Genomic DNA, 17,820 nt, shown 5'->3' with positions numbered 1-17,820 from the left:
CATGTGCTGTTTGGGGAGAGTATTTTTTGGAAGGGCCATCCTGCCTGACACTGCAGTGCCACTCCTAGATGGGCCAGGTGTTTGTGTCGGCCACTTGGGTCGCTTAGCTTAGCCATACAGCGACCTCGGTGCAAATTTTAGGACTAAAAATAATATTGTGAGGTGTGAGGTGTTCAGAATAGACTGAAAATGAGTGGAAATTATGGTTATTGAGGTTAATAATACTATGGGATCAAAATGACCCCCACATTTTATGATTTAAGCTGTTTTTTAGTGTTTTTTGAAAAAAACACCCGAATCCAAAACACACCCGAATCCAACAAAAAAAATTCGGTGAGGTTTTGCCAAAACGCGTTCGAACCCAAAACACGGCCACGGAACCGAACCCAAAACCAAAACACAAAACTCGAAAAATTTCAAGTGCACATCCCTACTTATTACCTGTAGCTGAGATATTGCTTGGTGATATGGGGTAAACAAAAATGTATCAACCAATAACAAATGACCAAATTAGGAATTACTAGCGGTGACCTAGGAATACATATTATTTATTTTTGCAGACATTGAAGGTCATTTACTAAGACATAAACTACAATATGCACTGAAATGCACCTATTTTTAAGTACAGCACAAAAGCAATCTTATGTACCATCTGTACACAAGCTTTCTGCAATCTTTGCAGATTGTATGTATAGTACTATGAGTCAAGCGCACGTGGTATTCAAAACTGAAAAAGTCAGAAAAAATCCATTTAGCCCTCGTCTGATCTCTCCGTTCTGCTGTGCTGTTTGTCTTTTCTTGATTTTGATATTTCACAGATACTCAGGAAAATAAGGAACATTTCAGCAGCCATGCAGTTAACAATTTATTATAAGCGTTTAAGGGGCTACTGCTGCATACCTCCCAACTTCTGTCCTTTGGGAATCGGGACACGCCACGCCTAAGGCGCGCCCACAGCGGTAAAGGGGACAAAACATCAGTTAGAGGGCGGGGTCTCGCAGTAAGGGGGCATGGCCTACTGCCGCGATTCCCATTTTCATCATTTTGGGGGCGTGTCCAGCGCTCCATGAGCTGCTGGACAGCCCTCGGCTCCCCTTCTTGTGCTGATAGATGCCATGCTCATGCACATGGCATCTATTCAGTGTGATCACCTGCTGCTTTGCAAAGCAGAGCAGCGGTGATCACTACCTCTCCCAACTGCCCCCCCCCCCACCCGCGGGACACTGCAACCAGCGGGAGGGACAGTGTCCAATTAGCGGGACTGTCCCGCCGAAATCGGGACAGTTGGGAGTTATGCTGCTGCCACTGCTTTAGCACTGTGTTTGATTTTCAGTTTCTTCACTGCACAGAGACGGGCGCATTGTAGTGAAGAAACTGAAAATAAACTACAGTTCCCAGTAGCCCTTGCAAGGGCTGTAGTTTACTTTCAGTTCATTCACTGCAGTTTGTCTAGCTCCTTGCAACCGCAGAGGGAGGGGGGTTGTTAGGGGCGTCCCCTCTGATCAAGCGCCCGGGTCACAAGTGACAGGTTAACCTCTGATAAATGGGACACTATCCTCTCCTGACTGGAAAAAGGTTGGTTAAGTACTTAAAAGGAAAATACCACTGACTCATCACAAAATCTCCTGAACCATAAGTCTGGACTTCCTTGCCGGTGGCAGTTGCAGAGCAGTCCATTATTCAAATAGGAGAGTCACACCCAGCGATGTTTTACAGTGTTTAGGGGTGGCAGTTCATATGGCTCCCCTTTTTTAATAATGGACTGCTGTACAACTGCCACAGACAGGGAAGTCCAGGAATAGAGCATTGTGTCCTCACCCTTGGCAACTTGGTATTGCCACCGCCATACATTCTTTATAGCCACGGTTGGGTCGGCTGTCTTAACTCTCCTCTGTGAGTGGGGAATTCCCAATGGTCATCTCACCCCTTTTAACACCTGTGTGGGTGGAATTTTGAAAAATCCATTCTGAGTGGGTGCCTACATCACAAAAGCAAGCTACTGTCCAAATGTCAAGTTCCTAGTCCTTATGGTTCAGGAGCTTTTGTGATGAGTCAATGGCATTTGCCTTTTATATATATAGATTTGAAAAACAAAATATCCATACATATCAATATAATTACATGTATACAGTAGGTAAAAAAGCATGTACATGATGTTATAAGAATGTTGATGCAGTACTTTTACAGTACCCATTTAAAAAAGAGGGAACATTTATAAAATTGGTGCATAGGAAAAGGCTCATTATGCCATAGTAACCAGACAATTTCTATTTCTGCACTAAATTATAAAAATAGTTAGATTCTGAGTTTTTTTTACTCTACACTAGTATTCAGAAATATTCCCTATTGCTTTCCAAATACATACATTTTCAGCAAAAAGTTATTTTCAATTTGCAGATCACTTGTTTTATTTTTACAGTGGCACAGTGTCCACAATTCCATAAGAGCAATATAACTAAAATAGTGTAACTCGACATATCATACTGTAAGTACAATAAAATGTAAACTAATTTTCACAGCAGTAACTACTATTGTAACCTCCTCTTATCTGGTCTCCCTGTCGCCCACCTCTGTTGTCCTCAGTGCTGCTACCCATCTCATCTTCCTCTCCAAACATACTATGTCCACCTCACCCCCCCATTTTACAAGCCATTCGCTGGCTCCCATTACCCTTCCCAATTCAAGCATCTCATACTCACTCACAACGCCCTCACTCAATCCTCTCCCATTTACATCTCTCATCTCCATTCACATTACCACTCACCCTTTTCATTCTACAAATTACTGCTGCATCTCCTGCCTACTGAGTACTTCCTCCCATTTCCACTCCAAGATTTTGTCCGTGCTGTTTCCTACCACTGGAACTCTCTCCCTTTCAGACTGACCACCTTTCTATAAAACTTCAGACTGGCTCTTAAGAACCACTTCTTTATCAAAGCCTACCAGCTCTCATCCTAACCCACAGCTCCATGTTCCTTGCTTGTTGCCTCTCCACTGTCTGCCACCGCTGTCTGTCAGCCACTCACCTTTAGATTGTAAGCACTCACAAATAGCACCAAGCCTTTGGGTTCTGCTGCCAATCTGCTGTTTGAGCATTATACCAATGTCTATAAGTAACTATTTTATTGTTTTGTTCATATTGTTTCTATAGTTTGTATGGTGCTGTGGCCCCATGTGTCATCATATAAATAAAGGATAATAATAGTATTAATAATAATAATAATAATAATAATAATAATAATAATAAAAACCAGTAGACTAGTTAGGATGAGGATACGAGTAAAGGGTTTGGCAAGTCATTGTATGTTGAAGGGAAAGTGGAAGTGAGTCATAGAGAGGGAATGGCAATTTAAACTGTGTCCTATGTAAGGGTGAACACACTGAGCCAATGAAAGAAACTTGGAGACAAAATACAAGAAGCACTGGTGGCTTGGTAAGTGTTATGGGGAGAACAGGAGGAAGGAGGGACCTACCCTTGAGAGCTTATACACTAAGAAGAGAGGTAAACAGTTGAAGAGTGAATTGGGAAGAGCATACAGTATAAGGGCAGATTGACTTCATTGACTTTTCTGTGCTGTTCAACAATTATCCTAAATACTAAAATAAAACAAAAAACAGCGGGGGGCTGGCTTCAGCAAATGTATACACACTTGACGATGCCGGCAGCAACGAATGAGCGCATTGGGGGGGGGGAGGGGGGGCTATGCTGCATACGGGCAGCATGGCAGCTTCAGATCTTCTTGCATGTACAACAGATCTGAGGCTGTCGCTAGTGACCCACGGGTGCGCGCATCGTTGTTGCTGATACACACATGGGTATATGAGTACCGTTTGTATGCCGTTTGTATGCACCTTAGATATTTTTAGCCAGCCCACAAATTATATTAGGGACCTATGTTTGTATTTTCAATTAATACTATACTTCCTTTTAATTTTTTAACTGTGCTGGCAATTTCAATATGTGATTGATAACACTGACAATAGGAATTAGTCCAATAAGCCCTGGTTCAGGATTATCCCATGTACTAAAAAAAGAGAAAATGAAGGTGCATACCCTAAACACTAAGAACACAGAACAATTATAATAAACGCTGCAGTTTAACATGGAGTAATATTGAGGTTCTTAGCATAATTTTTGCCAGGTGACCTCATGAGGTCCAGAGCACAGTACCCCAGGCCAGTACACCCAAGGTGTTAGTAATGTAACACCTTTAAACACTTAAACTGCTACTTATCACTAGTGTGATACCATGGGGTGGTTGGGTTGTGCTGGCCCAGGGGTTCCCGTGCTCTGGACTTGTAACCTTAAGAATGCTAGGTAAATACCTGATGATGTCACTTGGCAAACATTATGCTAAGAACCTCAATTTTACTCCATGGTAAATTGCATAGTTTATTACAACTATTCTAATTGCCAGTGTTCCTAGAGTGTGTACTGCGTTTTCTCTTTTGTTGTGTGTTTGTGGAACTACAAGTCTCAGCATGGTAGCACCTCTTATTATGTTTATGAATTAGGGTGTGCAGTCAAGCCTTCCCTCCCCATTTAACCCACGTACAACAGTGGCATGTGAATGTGTCTGCATTCAAGGGAGAATTTGGTTATCTGGAGCCTGCACTGCTAAACTGAATATGCCCCTTCCTGCTCACGACACCAGGACTATTTGTTGAGAGTACCTGGTGGCAGAGTCGGTCCTAGGCATACGCAGTATATGCAAATGCCTGGGGGACTCTGGGAAAGCCACTGGCCATCCAGAAAAGGATAAGGAACATCTAGAATAGGCAAGGAGCATATAAACTCTGATGCGCCAGCACCAGATTTCAGAAGTCCCATCTGACAGTGGCTATCTCCAGGGGCAGATAGGGAACTGAAAGTGGCCCTGGAAAAATTTGTAGAAGTGGCCTCACATGGGCAGCACCAGAGGTATACTGTATAACCATGGGGCAGTAGCACCACCCCTCACATGTCAGCAAGCAAAACAGGCCCCTACATTATGCTGCCCTCAACTGCCCACCGGGAATCTTCCTGGGGGCCTATGGGCAATCTGCCCCAGGCAATTGCTGATGGGATGTACAGGCTTTCTGGTACTGCTGCACCGTTGCATGTCATGTTACATGACAGCCAGGAGAGCAGCAGCAGAAAGCCTGTACAACATAGCAGTGATCATATAGATCCTGCAGCTGCCATTAGTGTGACAGTGGTGTGACCTAAGGTCCCGTCAGCATCATTCACAGCTGACAGTGATCTGCAGAGGAGAGAAACAGAGGGAAGATGGCAAAGGTGAGTAAATTATGAGAGCTTGTTGAAGAGATACAGTAGGTTGGGGATTGGATTGCTGGAAACAAACAATGGAGAGCTATATGATTACTGGAGACACGCAAGGGGGGGAGGTTTGATATTTTGGAGACACATAATGAGTAGAAATTTGATTGCTGTAGACACACAGGGGGAAGAGACTTGGTGGCTGGAGACAAAAGGTGAAGGGAGACTTGATGGCTGGAGACGCACAAGGGGAAAATATATGAATGCTGGAGACACACAAAGGAGAGAGATTTGATTACTGGAGACACAACAGGGAGACACTTGATGCCTGGAGACACAAGGTGGAGGGAGACTTGATTGCTGGAGACACAAGGGGAAGAGCCATTATGGCTGGAGTGGAGACACAAGGTGAAGTGAGACTTGATGGCTAGAGACACAAGGGGAATAGAGTTGATGGCTGGAGACACTGACATCTCTGTCTCCACATGCCTAGTTACTGTCACGGCCATTCGGTCAGGCCACACACCCTTCTAAGGTCTCACATGGGGCAACAGCCTGGCCCTAGGGCATCAAATTGGTCAGGGCCAGCCCTGCCTGGTGAAAACAAAGTAATAAACAAAATTACAGGAGTTTGGAATCAAATAGTGTCTTTATAATTAACACATTCCATTTGGTGTAGATTTATATTTTATTAGGTCTTATTTTAGATTTTAGATTTAGTTTTTAGTTTATATTATACAGTATAAATAATGTTTTGCCTTTGAACACTCAGTTGTACGTTAAGTTGGTTTACCATGACAGGAGGAAGATGTATTGCTAAATATTCCATCCATTTTAAAAAGACCCAACAGGTGTACAAAATTCTCCAATTATATACCATGTACATCGTAGCCAGCATCTTATATTATTATTACTTTTACAGCACATTAACACTTTTTTTTTTCTTATTTGTGCTTTATACAGAGTGACTATTCCAGTGACACAGAAAGTGAAGACAACTTCTTAATGATGCCACCAAGGGATCACCTTGGCCTCAGTGTATTTTCCATGCTGTGCTGTTTCTGGCCCTTGGGGATTGCTGCCTTTTATTTGTCACACGAGGTAAGTTTGAATTTGGTGACAATCGTTAACACATACCTGTCAAATACTCCATATAATGAATCTCAGAATTTTCCGTCTCCTAGAAATCCTACTTCTTGTTACATCAGATTAACATTATGTGTTCATTTTTAGCTGGGGAGCAGCAATGGTTCTATCACAGAGATACATTATTCATGTATAGAACTTTGTCTCTAATTGCAAGCATGTATTTTTGGCAGCCAGAGAAGTTTTATTTGTCTTTGGGCTTTTTGCTAATAGCTACTATTAATCATTTTATTCATTACCTGCATTTCATTTATTTATAGTGCTTGTGTATTTGTTTATCTCTCATAAACAGATAAGAAACAATAGCAGTAGGAAGGGTATTGTTTGGGAATGTCAACTGTTGCGGTTTACATTCAAAATGTACAATTTCATACAAAAGTTTTGGCACCCCTGGTAAAATAACATATTTCACTGTCTCTCTAAGTGAAAAGGAATAACCACAGTGGTACTTAAACAAAAAAACATAAACATGATATATTTCTGCATTTTTTTTGCACAATTATTATTCATTTGCTGATGGTAATAATAAACAATCATATATATTTATATTGTGCTTTTCTCCAGCAGGGCTCAAAAGTTGCTTTACAGGCATCAATGGCACAGAGGTTTAGTATTACAGCAAAAAGAAACTGAAAAACAGTGACTTTAGTGTACATAATGAACTTAATGCAGGGTTGGTGCAGCCATTCTGGGTAATAAATTCTACAGGTTACATAACCCACCCATGAAAGGTTCCAAGTGAGGCAGCCATCTTGGGTGCACTACATAGGTTACCCTGTGTGGAATAGGCAATGCCTAGAAGACATGACACAAAATGGAGAAGTTGCAGTGCACTAAAGCTGGAATCAGAACGCTTACATAACCATTAGTTCCAAGTACTTTTTATCCCACCCATGGGTGTGCCAGGTGATGAAGCCATCTTGGTTGCACTACAAAGATTAGAATGTGTGAGATAAGCCGTAGAAGACATATATGGGTGACTAAAACGTATGTAGAATATATGCACCGATTGGATTGTTCCACGTGTTGTGCATCCTACCCATGAAAGAACCATCTGAGGCAGCCAGGTGGGACGCACTGCGTAGGTTACCTCTGGCAGGGTGCGCAATTAGCAGATGTATAACATTCAGGTGGACGGGGAAGAAGAAGAAAAATACAGAGGCAGGATGCAGCGGTATTAAAACAGTGGTGACAGCACTATAAAGCTATGATAACGTTAACAAAAACCTAAAAATAATGGAGTAAACTGCAACAAGCCTAGCATCTCCCTCACTCGAGTGTGCAGTCTTGCAGCAGCTTGTTGATTGCGACTGGCCCCTGGAACGAGACTGGCCCCCAAACCCAATCTCTAAAGTGCATGGTGATAACAGAATAATAACCAAGATGACATAAGTAACTATATAGGGGCAGATGTATTAAGCCTGGAGAAGTGATAAAGCAGTGATAAGTGCAAGGTGATAACGCACCAGCCAGTCAGCTCCTAACTGTCAATTTACATATTGGAGCTGATTGGCTGGTGCATTATCACCTTGCACTTATCACTGCTTTATCACTTCTCTAGGCTTAATACATCTACCCCCATGAGTGAAGACACATTAAAAAAAGAAAGAAAAAGTAATACTACATAAAGATCGTGAGCTGCAGTGTTTGGAAAATCGTTTCATTTGAGATTTTAGAGTAGTTCAAAGTCCAAATCCAGTTCAAACTCTGGATCCAACTTTGCATCCTTGGAATGACTTCCTTGGAATGCAGCCTTCACAAATGTCGGCCAAGGGCTGATTGCAGGTTTTGAAAATAATTATCTTAAATAATTCTACATAAATACACAATATATTAGCTGGCACAGGGGGAAGTGTGTTGATCAGTATGTTCAGCAGTCTAGTTAACAGAGGGGGTGTGTTAGGGTCTCCTGCCCTGTGCTGCCACGTCGTCATGGCAACCGGGAGACAAGTGCTAGTGGAGTAACCTGAGCGCAGCTGATACTCCGGTTCGGGTCTTTTGCTGTGCAGTGGTTATAGGCTCTGTGCACGGCAGGGGATCCGGTGCTGGTTTTTGTGCTCACAGTCTGTGAGGTCTGAGTGGGGCGTGGACAGCACCTGCTTTATAAGGCCTCTTTTCAGGGTAAGCAGATGCTGCTGAATCTTTGTTGGTTAGTCAGTTCATGAAAGTTAGCCAGTACTGTGTAGCTTTGTATTTGTTTGTTGCTTACTGCAAATAGGCCTGGGGATTTGGTATTACACTCTGCCAATCCAGACCTAGCAGTAAGACTGGAGTCAGTCGTTTAGCTTGCTGGGGTTCTGTTACTACTCTGTGAACTTAGCAAGTTTGCGGCTGTATTCTAAGACTTGCCTGTCTAATCCTGTCTCACTGTGCTAGGTGTCAGGGGTCAGTTTAGTGGCAGTAAGCTAAAACCTGTGCACTGCAAGTGAGAAATAGGATTGTGGAGACTCTCCTTGTGTCTATCATTCCATCTCTGACCAAGGAGTTTACTGCCACACCCGTTGGTAACCCTTTAGGGTTTTGCTGTTGCCCTTAGCAACAGCATTTCGGGTTCTCTATGTATTAAAACACAACATTTTGCTTTTTCCATCTGTGCAGTTCTAATACAAGGGAGATACCCAGTTCCTTAGCCTCTGGGCTTCTCTGTTCACTTTGTGTGTATTTTGTTACCCTATTACCTTCTGTGTACGTTATGTCATATTCCCCAGTTTGTCTGTGAGTCCATTTGTTTTGCATAACAGTTCAAACACCAGTACATTCCTGCAGACACTGGAGTGCATAACAGTTCTGACACCAGTACTTTCCTGCAGGCACTGGTGTGCATAACATATTCAGCAGCCTAATACTCCTGTTGAAATTTTGTGGGAATATGGAGCATACCCCTCAAAATACGTTGCAACAGGTGGTCGATCAGGTGCAGGTCCTGACTCGACAATTTAATGATTTGTCCATTAAAATGCACACCTCCCAGGCTGCTGGTGGAGCTCCCGCAGCAGCAGCACCTGCAGGGGTTAAGGAGCCGAAAGTAAATCTCCCGGATCGTTTTTCTGGAGATCGCTCGCAGTTCTTTTGTTTCAAGGAGAGCTGCAAGCTATACTTCCGGCTTAGGCCTCAGTCTTCTGGGTCGGAGATTCAGCGGGTGGGCATAGTGATTTCCTTGCTACAAGGAGACCCACAGGTCTGGGCATATGGGTTGCAGCCTGACTGTCCGTCGCTTAAAAGTGTTGATGCTTTTTTTACGGCACTGGGCATGTTGTATGATGACCCTGACAAGACGGCCTCAGCCGAGGCTCAGATTTCGATCCTTAAGCAAGGGCGAAGGCCAGTTGAGGTTTACTGTACGGAGTTTCGGAGGTTGGCCCATGATACCCAGTGGAATGACCCAGCCCTGAGACACCAGTACCGAAGAGGTCTTTCTAACCAGATAAAGGACCAACTGGTACAATATCCCTTGCCTGATAGCTTGGATCAGCTCATGCAGTTATCCATCCGGGTGGATAGACGGCTGAGAGAGCGTAGGCTTGAAAGGGAGACTGAGATTTCCTTCCTTCCCAAGGGAACCTCAGACTCTGAGGAATTTTCTGAGGAGCCTATGCAGATTGGGGCTACCCACCTCTCCTCGCGTGAGAAGACGCGGAGGAGACAGCAGGGGTTGTGTTTGTAATGTGGGAATAAAGGTCATGTGGTAGTATCATGCCCAGAAAAGCCAGAAAACTTCAGGGCCTGAGGGTGATGGGAAATATCCTGTCAGGCCAGAAGTCAGAATTTCCCAAGAAGACTTTTATCATTCCGGTGACCTTGAAGATCCTCGGTCAAACTGTCAAGACTGAGGCCTTTGTGGACAGTGGGGCCGACGGGGTTTTTATGGACCGCCAATTCGCCCTGAAACACTCTGTTCCCTTAGTACCCTTGGCATCGGAAATTGAGATTTGTGGGTTAAACGGGGAACCATTATCCCAAGGTAAAATTACCTCTTGCACTAGCCAGATTTCTTTGTTTATTGGAGCCACACACTCTGAAAAATTGTCCTTTTATGTGACTGTCTGTACTTTTGCCCCATTGGTGTTGGGGTTACCCTGGTTAAGGGCCCACAATCCTCAATTTGACTGGGTCTCTGGGGAGATTCTTAGTTGGGGTACTGATTGTTTCAGGAGTTGCTTGAGCCTTCCAGTCAGGCTCTCGCAGCTAAGTTTGCCAGGATTGCCAGGGTGTTATGCAGATTTTGCGGACGTGTTCTCCAAAAAAATTGCAGAGGTACTACCTCCCCATCGCCCCTATGACTGTGCCATTGATTTGTTGCCAAATGCTAAGCTTCCCAAGAGCAGGTTGTACTCCCTGTCACGTCCTGAGACTCAGGCTATGGCAGAGTACATTCAGGAGAACTTGGCTAAGGGATTTATCAGACCTTCACAGTCTCCAGTTGGGTCGGGGTTCTTCTTCGTGGGTAAAAAGGACGGTTCGTTGCGACCCTGCATCGACTTCAGGGAATTGAACCGTATCACGATTAAAAACTCATACCCACTGCCTCTCATTTCGGTCTTGTTTGACCAGCTTCGTACTGCCACCATTTTTTCTAAGATTGACCTACGCGGTGCGTACAATCTAATCCGAATAAGAGAGGGGGATGAATGGAAGACTGCCTTTAATACCCACTCAGGGCATTATGAATATTTGGTGATGCCTTTTGGGCTCTGTAATGCCCCGGCAGTCTTCCAGGATTTCATGAATGATGTGCTCAGGGAATATTTGGATAGATTCTTAGTTGTATACTTAGATGACATCCTAATCTTCTCCCATTCCCTGGAGGAACATCGGAAGCATGTACGCTTAGTCCTCCAGAAACTCAGAGACCACCGGCTTGGGGCGAAGCTGGAGAAGTGCGAATTTGAAGTTCAGCAAATCGCATTTCTAGGATATATTATCTCCCCAGAAGGTTTCCAAATGGAGGGTTCCAAGGTACAGGCAGTCCTGGATTGGGTGCAGCCCACTAGTTTGAAGGCGCTTCAGCGTTTCCTGGGCTTTGCGAATTTTTATAGACGATTTATCGCTGGATTTTCGTCTATAGTGGCGCCCTTGGTGGCACTCACTAAGAAAGGGGCGGATGTTGCTCACTGGTCTTGTGAGGCTAAAGCGGCTTTTGCCCGTCTCAAAAGGGCATTTGTTTCGGCCAAGGTGCTGCGACACCCAGATCCAGAGCGTCCTTTTGTGGTGGAGGTGGATGCCTCTGAGATGGGTATTGGGGCAGTGCTTTCTCAGATGGGAGTGTCTGATAATCGCCTTCATCCCTGTGCTTACTTTTCCCGTAAATTTTCGCCTGCCGAGATGAATTATGATGTGGGTAACCGGGAATTGTTGGCTATTAAGGATGCACTCGAGGAGTGGAGACACTGGCTTGAGGGGGCTAAGTTTGTGGTCTCAATTCTCACTGACCATAAGAATCTGGCATATTTAGAGTCAGCGAAGCGTCTCAATGCCAGGCAGGCACGATGGGCTTTGTTTTTTGCTCGCTTTAATTTTTTGATAACATATCGCCCTGGGTCAAAAAACATCAAGGCTGATGCGCTCTCGCGGAGTTTTGCTCCAATCCAGGAGACCACCGAGGAGCCGTTGCCCATTGTTTCCCCATCATGTATTAAAGTGGGCATTACCCAGGACCTCTTATCATTAGTCCTTAGAGCACAGGAGCAGGCTCCTCCAGACCTTCCGGTAGGTCTTTTGTTTGTGCCTCCTAGGTTAAGACAGCGAGTGTTCCTGGAATTCCATGCCAAGAAGTCGGCAGGTCACCCGGGTATTGCCAGAACTCGGGAGTTGCTATCTAGGGCGGTGTGGTGGCCCTCGGTGGCTAAGGATGTGGATCAGTGGGTTCGGGCATGTGACATCTGTGCCCGAAATAAGACTCCTAGAGGGGTTCCTGTTGGCCCATTACATCCACTCTCTATCCCATCTAAGCCATGGACCCACATTTCAATGGATTTTGTGGTGGACTTGCCCAAATCCTCGGGGATGACAGCCATCTGGGTTGTCGTTGACAGGTTTTCGAAGATGGCGCACTTCGTTCCACTGGTTGGGCTGCCATCAGCCAGACGCCTGTCTGAATTATTTATGCTGCATGTTGTGCGTCTCCACGGGTTGCCACTTGATGTGGTCTCTGACCGCGGATCCCAGTTTGTGGCCAAATTCTGGAGGGCATTTTGTTCCGATCTCCAGATTTCTGTCAGCTTGTCGTCAGGCTACCATCCGCAGTCTAATGGGCAGACTGAAAGGGTGAACCAGTCCTTGGAGCAGTTCCTCAGGTGTTATGTCTCCAAGTGTCAGACTGACTGGGTTGCTCATCTGTCCATGGCGGAGTTTGCCTATAACAACGCGGCTCACTCTGCTACAGGGATCTCTCCCTTCCTTTGTGTGTATGGGCATCATCCTAAGGCCAATTCTTTTGACCCCCTGGACTCCACGCCTGGTGGTTCCTCTGTGGTTTCGGTCCTTAGAGGTATTTGGCGGAAAGTGAAGAAAGCCCTTGTGTCTGTGTCATTAGTGACCAAAAGGGTTTTTGATAAGCGGAAAAGACCCTGCAGCTTCAAATTAGGAGACTTCGTCTGGTTGTCTACCAAGAATTTGAAGTTGAGACAGCCATCTCATAAGTTAGGGCCCCGGTTCATCGGCCCTTATAAGATCACCAGGGTTATCAATCCGGTGGCATTTCAGTTAGATCTGCCCCGTTCTTTGGGTATCAATAAAACATTTCATTGTTCCCTTTTAAAACGGGCGATTAGTAATCCTTCTTCCAGTGGAAGACCTTCCCCTCTTCTGATACGTGGCCAGAGGGAGTTTGTTGTTGAAAGGATTCTTGACTCCAAGGTGGTTCGGGGTCGGCTGTCATTTTTGGTGCACTGGAAGGGGTATGGCCCGGAGGAGCGGTCGTGGGTGCGCAGTTGTGATCTTCATGCCCCCAGACTGATACGCTCTTTCTTCTCGCAGTTCCCCGATAAACCCGGTGGTAGGGGTTCTTTGACCCCTCGTCAGAGGGGGGGTACTGTTAGGGTCTCCTGCCCTGTGCTGCCACGTCGTCATGGCAACCGGGAGACAAGTGCTAGTGGAGTAACCTGAGCGCAGCTGATACTCCGGTTCGGGTCTTTTGCTGTGCAGTGGTTATAGGCTCTGTGCACGGCAGGGGATCCGGTGCTGGTTTTTGTGCTCACAGTCTGTGAGGTCTGAGTGGGGCGTGGACAGCACCTGCTTTATAAGGCCTCTTTTCAGGGTAAGCAGATGCTGCTGAATCTTTGTTGGTTAGTCAGTTCATGAAAGTTAGCCAGTACTGTGTAGCTTTGTATTTGTTTGTTGCTTACTGCAAATAGGCCTGGGGATTTGGTATTACACTCTGCCAATCCAGACCTAGCAGTAAGACTGGAGTCAGTCGTTTAGCTTGCTGGGGTTCTGTTACTACTCTGTGAACTTAGCAAGTTTGCGGCTGTATTCTAAGACTTGCCTGTCTAATCCTGTCTCACTGTGCTAGGTGTCAGGGGTCAGTTTAGTGGCAGTAAGCTAAAACCTGTGCACTGCAAGTGAGAAATAGGATTGTGGAGACTCTCCTTGTGTCTATCATTCCATCTCTGACCAAGGAGTTTACTGCCACACCCGTTGGTAACCCTTTAGGGTTTTGCTGTTGCCCTTAGCAACAGCATTTCGGGTTCTCTATGTATTAAAACACAACATTTTGCTTTTTCCATCTGTGCAGTTCTAATACAAGGGAGATACCCAGTTCCTTAGCCTCTGGGCTTCTCTGTTCACTTTGTGTGTATTTTGTTACCCTATTACCTTCTGTGTACGTTATGTCATATTCCCCAGTTTGTCTGTGAGTCCATTTGTTTTGCATAACAGTTCAAACACCAGTACATTCCTGCAGACACTGGAGTGCATAACAGTTCTGACACCAGTACTTTCCTGCAGGCACTGGTGTGCATAACAGGGTGTTGCATTGCAGACAGGATCGCAGTTGCAGACAGACAAACTTTCCTAAGGTGTGAAAAGTGTATCCAAAGGGCGATGGAAAACTCAGAAATATAAATGTGAAGATGGTTTTTACCTGTGAAGAAAGCAGAGATGGGATTTCAATTCCGGTTGTAACTGCATCCTTGGAATGACATCCTTAGAATGCATCCTTCAAAAATGAAGGTAATGAAAAAATAAATAAAAGTTAATTTTGGCATATGCAAAACATTGGGCACATATCCAATTTCATTATTACTTTTTTAAGGCGTCAACATTTGATTGACTTGTTAGGTCTTAAATTAAGCCAAATTAAGACATTTGCAATGTTAAATACATACGCTGACCCTTTCAGCCTTTCAGGAAGTTGTGTCAACACTCAACAGCCATAGATTCCTCTAAGCAGTTGACTAAGGACGTGTAAGCTAAGGTAATTGACTGTTAGGGGTATATTTAATAAAGGTCGATGTTCATCGATTTTTATCAATTTCAAAATAATCTAAATGTATTATTGTGTGTTTGTTTTAGCCTTGGAAACACAACATCAATGTAGAAAGATTTAGGGGTCTATTTACTAAGCCTTGGATGGAGATAAAGTCGCTGGAGATAAAGTACCAGCCAATCGGCTCCACTGTCATTTTTCAAACACTGCCTGTGGCATAGCAGTTAGGAGCCGATTGGCTGTTACTTTATCTCCAGCGACTTTATCTCCATGCAAGACTTTATTTGATAAAAAAAGAAATAGATGATAATCGACCTTTAGTAAATATACCCCTTAGAAAGAAGGAGAGGCTGCAAAAAGATATCCAGACACCTCCAGCTAGGAATTTCTGCTGTCATAAACATGATTAAGAAATGCAAGTTAAGGTGAAGTTTTGAAGTCAATAAATCAAACAAAAAATGCCACTGTAGACTGGGTGCCCTGTTATTGGTCCATTAAACGGCCGTGGGCTTTTATGTTTCAGCAGAGCCGGCCATAGGCAAACTAGGCAAATGCCTAGGGCATTTGGTATGCTCAGGGGCACCAGCAGCTTCTGCTGATTAAAATGATATGCGGCATGCCTATATTCTGTGTGTGACTGCGGCTGTATCTGCATACGAAATGCTACGTTGCGTATATTCCTGGAAATTACTGTAATGTAGCATTTCGTATGCAGATACAGCCGCAGTCGCACACAGAATATAGGCATGCTGCATATCATTTTAATCAGCAGAAGCTGCTTGTGTATCCTAGCCACATAGTAATGCAAATAAGATGCATTTTCATAAACAAAAGGCGCCCGACATTAGCATAGCTGCCAGCTGACTCATGCCAGGCATATCCTGCAGAACTAGCGGTGGTGCTAGGGGGCACCAGCCAAAATCTTGCCTAGGGCATCATATTGGTTAGGGCCGGCTCTGTGTTTCAGTGGTGGCACTCTTTTGTTTAATGAACTGATTTTTCACATACTGTAGCAAGGAGAGTGCAAGCAAAGGTATTAAAGCCACCATAGTAATCGAGCGGAAGTGAAGACAACTGCTTAAGGCTTGGAAATAGATTAATGTTTTAACTGATGAATTAATGTGCAGAAAATCTGCTCTTAAACTGCCAAGTGAAACCCTCATTGTGCTGCAAAGCACATTCCGAAAGGTTTCGCTGATACTGGAATAGGGGTCCACAGGCCCACTGCTGAGCATTGGTTACACAAAAATGACTGCATAGAAAGGTTGTCAGAAAAAAAACTTTCTTATAACTTACCAGAAAATGCAGTTTATGAAAAACAATACTTAAATAAACTAAAATCATTTGGAACAAAGGACTGATGAAACAAAAATTATTCATTTTTTGACCAAACCCACAAGTCATATAGTTTGAAATGTCACTATATCACCCCCTACATATGGAAAAAGCATGCAATGCCTGTGAAGGATAGAACGCTTTGCTTACCATTATACACGGAGATGGATCTATTATGCATTAGCAGTTCGTGTCATGGTATATATTGCCTGTGTGGCAGGAAAAAAGGATTCAACTGACTATCCTGGAAGCCATTGTCTCATATGCAGTGAAGCTCTTGATGCCAAAACAGGTTGGATAACTCAGTAAGACAGTGATCCAGAACATACTGTACTGCCAAATCAGTCAGGAAGTGCTTACAAAGCCTGAAGTTTTGGAATTAAATATTATTGTAATATCTGATATGTCAGATATTCAGGAGGATATTTACTGATTTTCATCAATTGATCTAAAGTGATCTAAATCGATGTTGTGTTTCAGGGGCCTTAACACACATTTAATAACATTTAATAACATTGAAAAATCAATCTGAAAAAATAGTCTGTTAGTAAATGTATGTCTTCGCTCCTGAAACACAACATCGATTTAGATCAATTTTTAATCAATTTTAAATCGATGAAAATTGGCCTTTAGTAAATATACCCCATTCAGTCCATATAAGAATATTTATATATAATTCTAAAAGAGTACTGCAAGAAAGAGTGTGAGGCAATGGGCCTTATTCAGATGTGGTTTGAGGTGCTTTGCGCATGTGCCAGACACATACTGCGCAGGGCCGGATTAAGCCCTTGGGTGGCCCAGGGCACCCAAGACAGGAGGGCCCCTGCCCACCCTCACGGACCACTAGCACCCCCCCCCCCACACACCCGGCTGCACGGTCAGAGGCAACGGGAGCCGCGCTGCAGCAGGGAGAGAAGACACCAGTCAAGCAATCTCCAGCCTTTGCCGCCAGCAGCATCTCTCCTGGCAGCAGCGAATGCTGGAGATTGCTTGACCGTGCTGCCCAAGAGGAGGGGGGGGTGTATGTACAGCCGCACTCCTCCCCCGGCAGCGTGGATCCCTTCTGACCCGGAAACCTGAAGAATTTTGACAGAGAGGTGCAGAGCTCCGGCCGGGGGGCCCCTTAAGACATGGGGGCCCGGGGTACTGACCCCTTGGGCACCCCTCTTAATCCGGCTCTGATACTGCGCATGTGCAGTAGAACACAATACGCCATCAGACTGTCAGTGGTTGACCGTCTGATGCCGTTTGGAGTGGGTAGAGGGCAGTGACGGTCTTCGTTTCCCAGAAATAGAGGCGTGTCTCCACCGTTGTTAGGGGAGGGACGAGGCCAGTATATCCGTCGGAGGACAGAGATATCCTGGCCTCTTTGTTAATTGTGTAGTATATGGCTTGCGCGATACCATGGGTCACGCAGCTGATGATCCGAAGCTGCATCCTAGGACGCAGCTCAGATTACTGATGCAAACTGCTGCATTAACATATTAGCGCTATCGCTCTGGCTTCCACATAAGTAGCAGCAATAGCAACTTCGTGCATCTCTGAATTGGGCCCAATGTCTAAAGCTACAGTAAACTAGAAAGATCCCTAGCTAGCTACAAGAAACATGTCGATGCCCACACTTGTGCATATGCCACTTCTTTCAGTTTTGTCA

At 44.6% G+C, this 17,820-nt stretch overlaps 1 protein-coding gene across 2 annotated transcripts in view; it reads left to right on the top strand.

Annotated features, from left to right (window-relative positions):
* The window catches only part of SYNDIG1 (synapse differentiation inducing 1), a 624,247-nt gene that overhangs the window by 482,874 nt on the left and 123,553 nt on the right, over positions 1-17,820 (top strand). For both annotated transcript variants that reach the window (XM_063918133.1, XM_063918134.1), the window contains exon 3: positions 6,224-6,361. In XM_063918133.1, coding sequence (XP_063774203.1) covers positions 6,224-6,361 — 138 coding nt within the window. The remainder of the gene's footprint in view (positions 1-6,223; positions 6,362-17,820) is intronic.

Source organism: Pseudophryne corroboree, chromosome 4, assembly GCF_028390025.1.
Source record: "Pseudophryne corroboree isolate aPseCor3 chromosome 4, aPseCor3.hap2, whole genome shotgun sequence".
Taxonomy (NCBI): domain Eukaryota; kingdom Metazoa; phylum Chordata; class Amphibia; order Anura; family Myobatrachidae; genus Pseudophryne; species Pseudophryne corroboree.
This window is presented reverse-complemented; position numbering and strand designations above follow the sequence as displayed.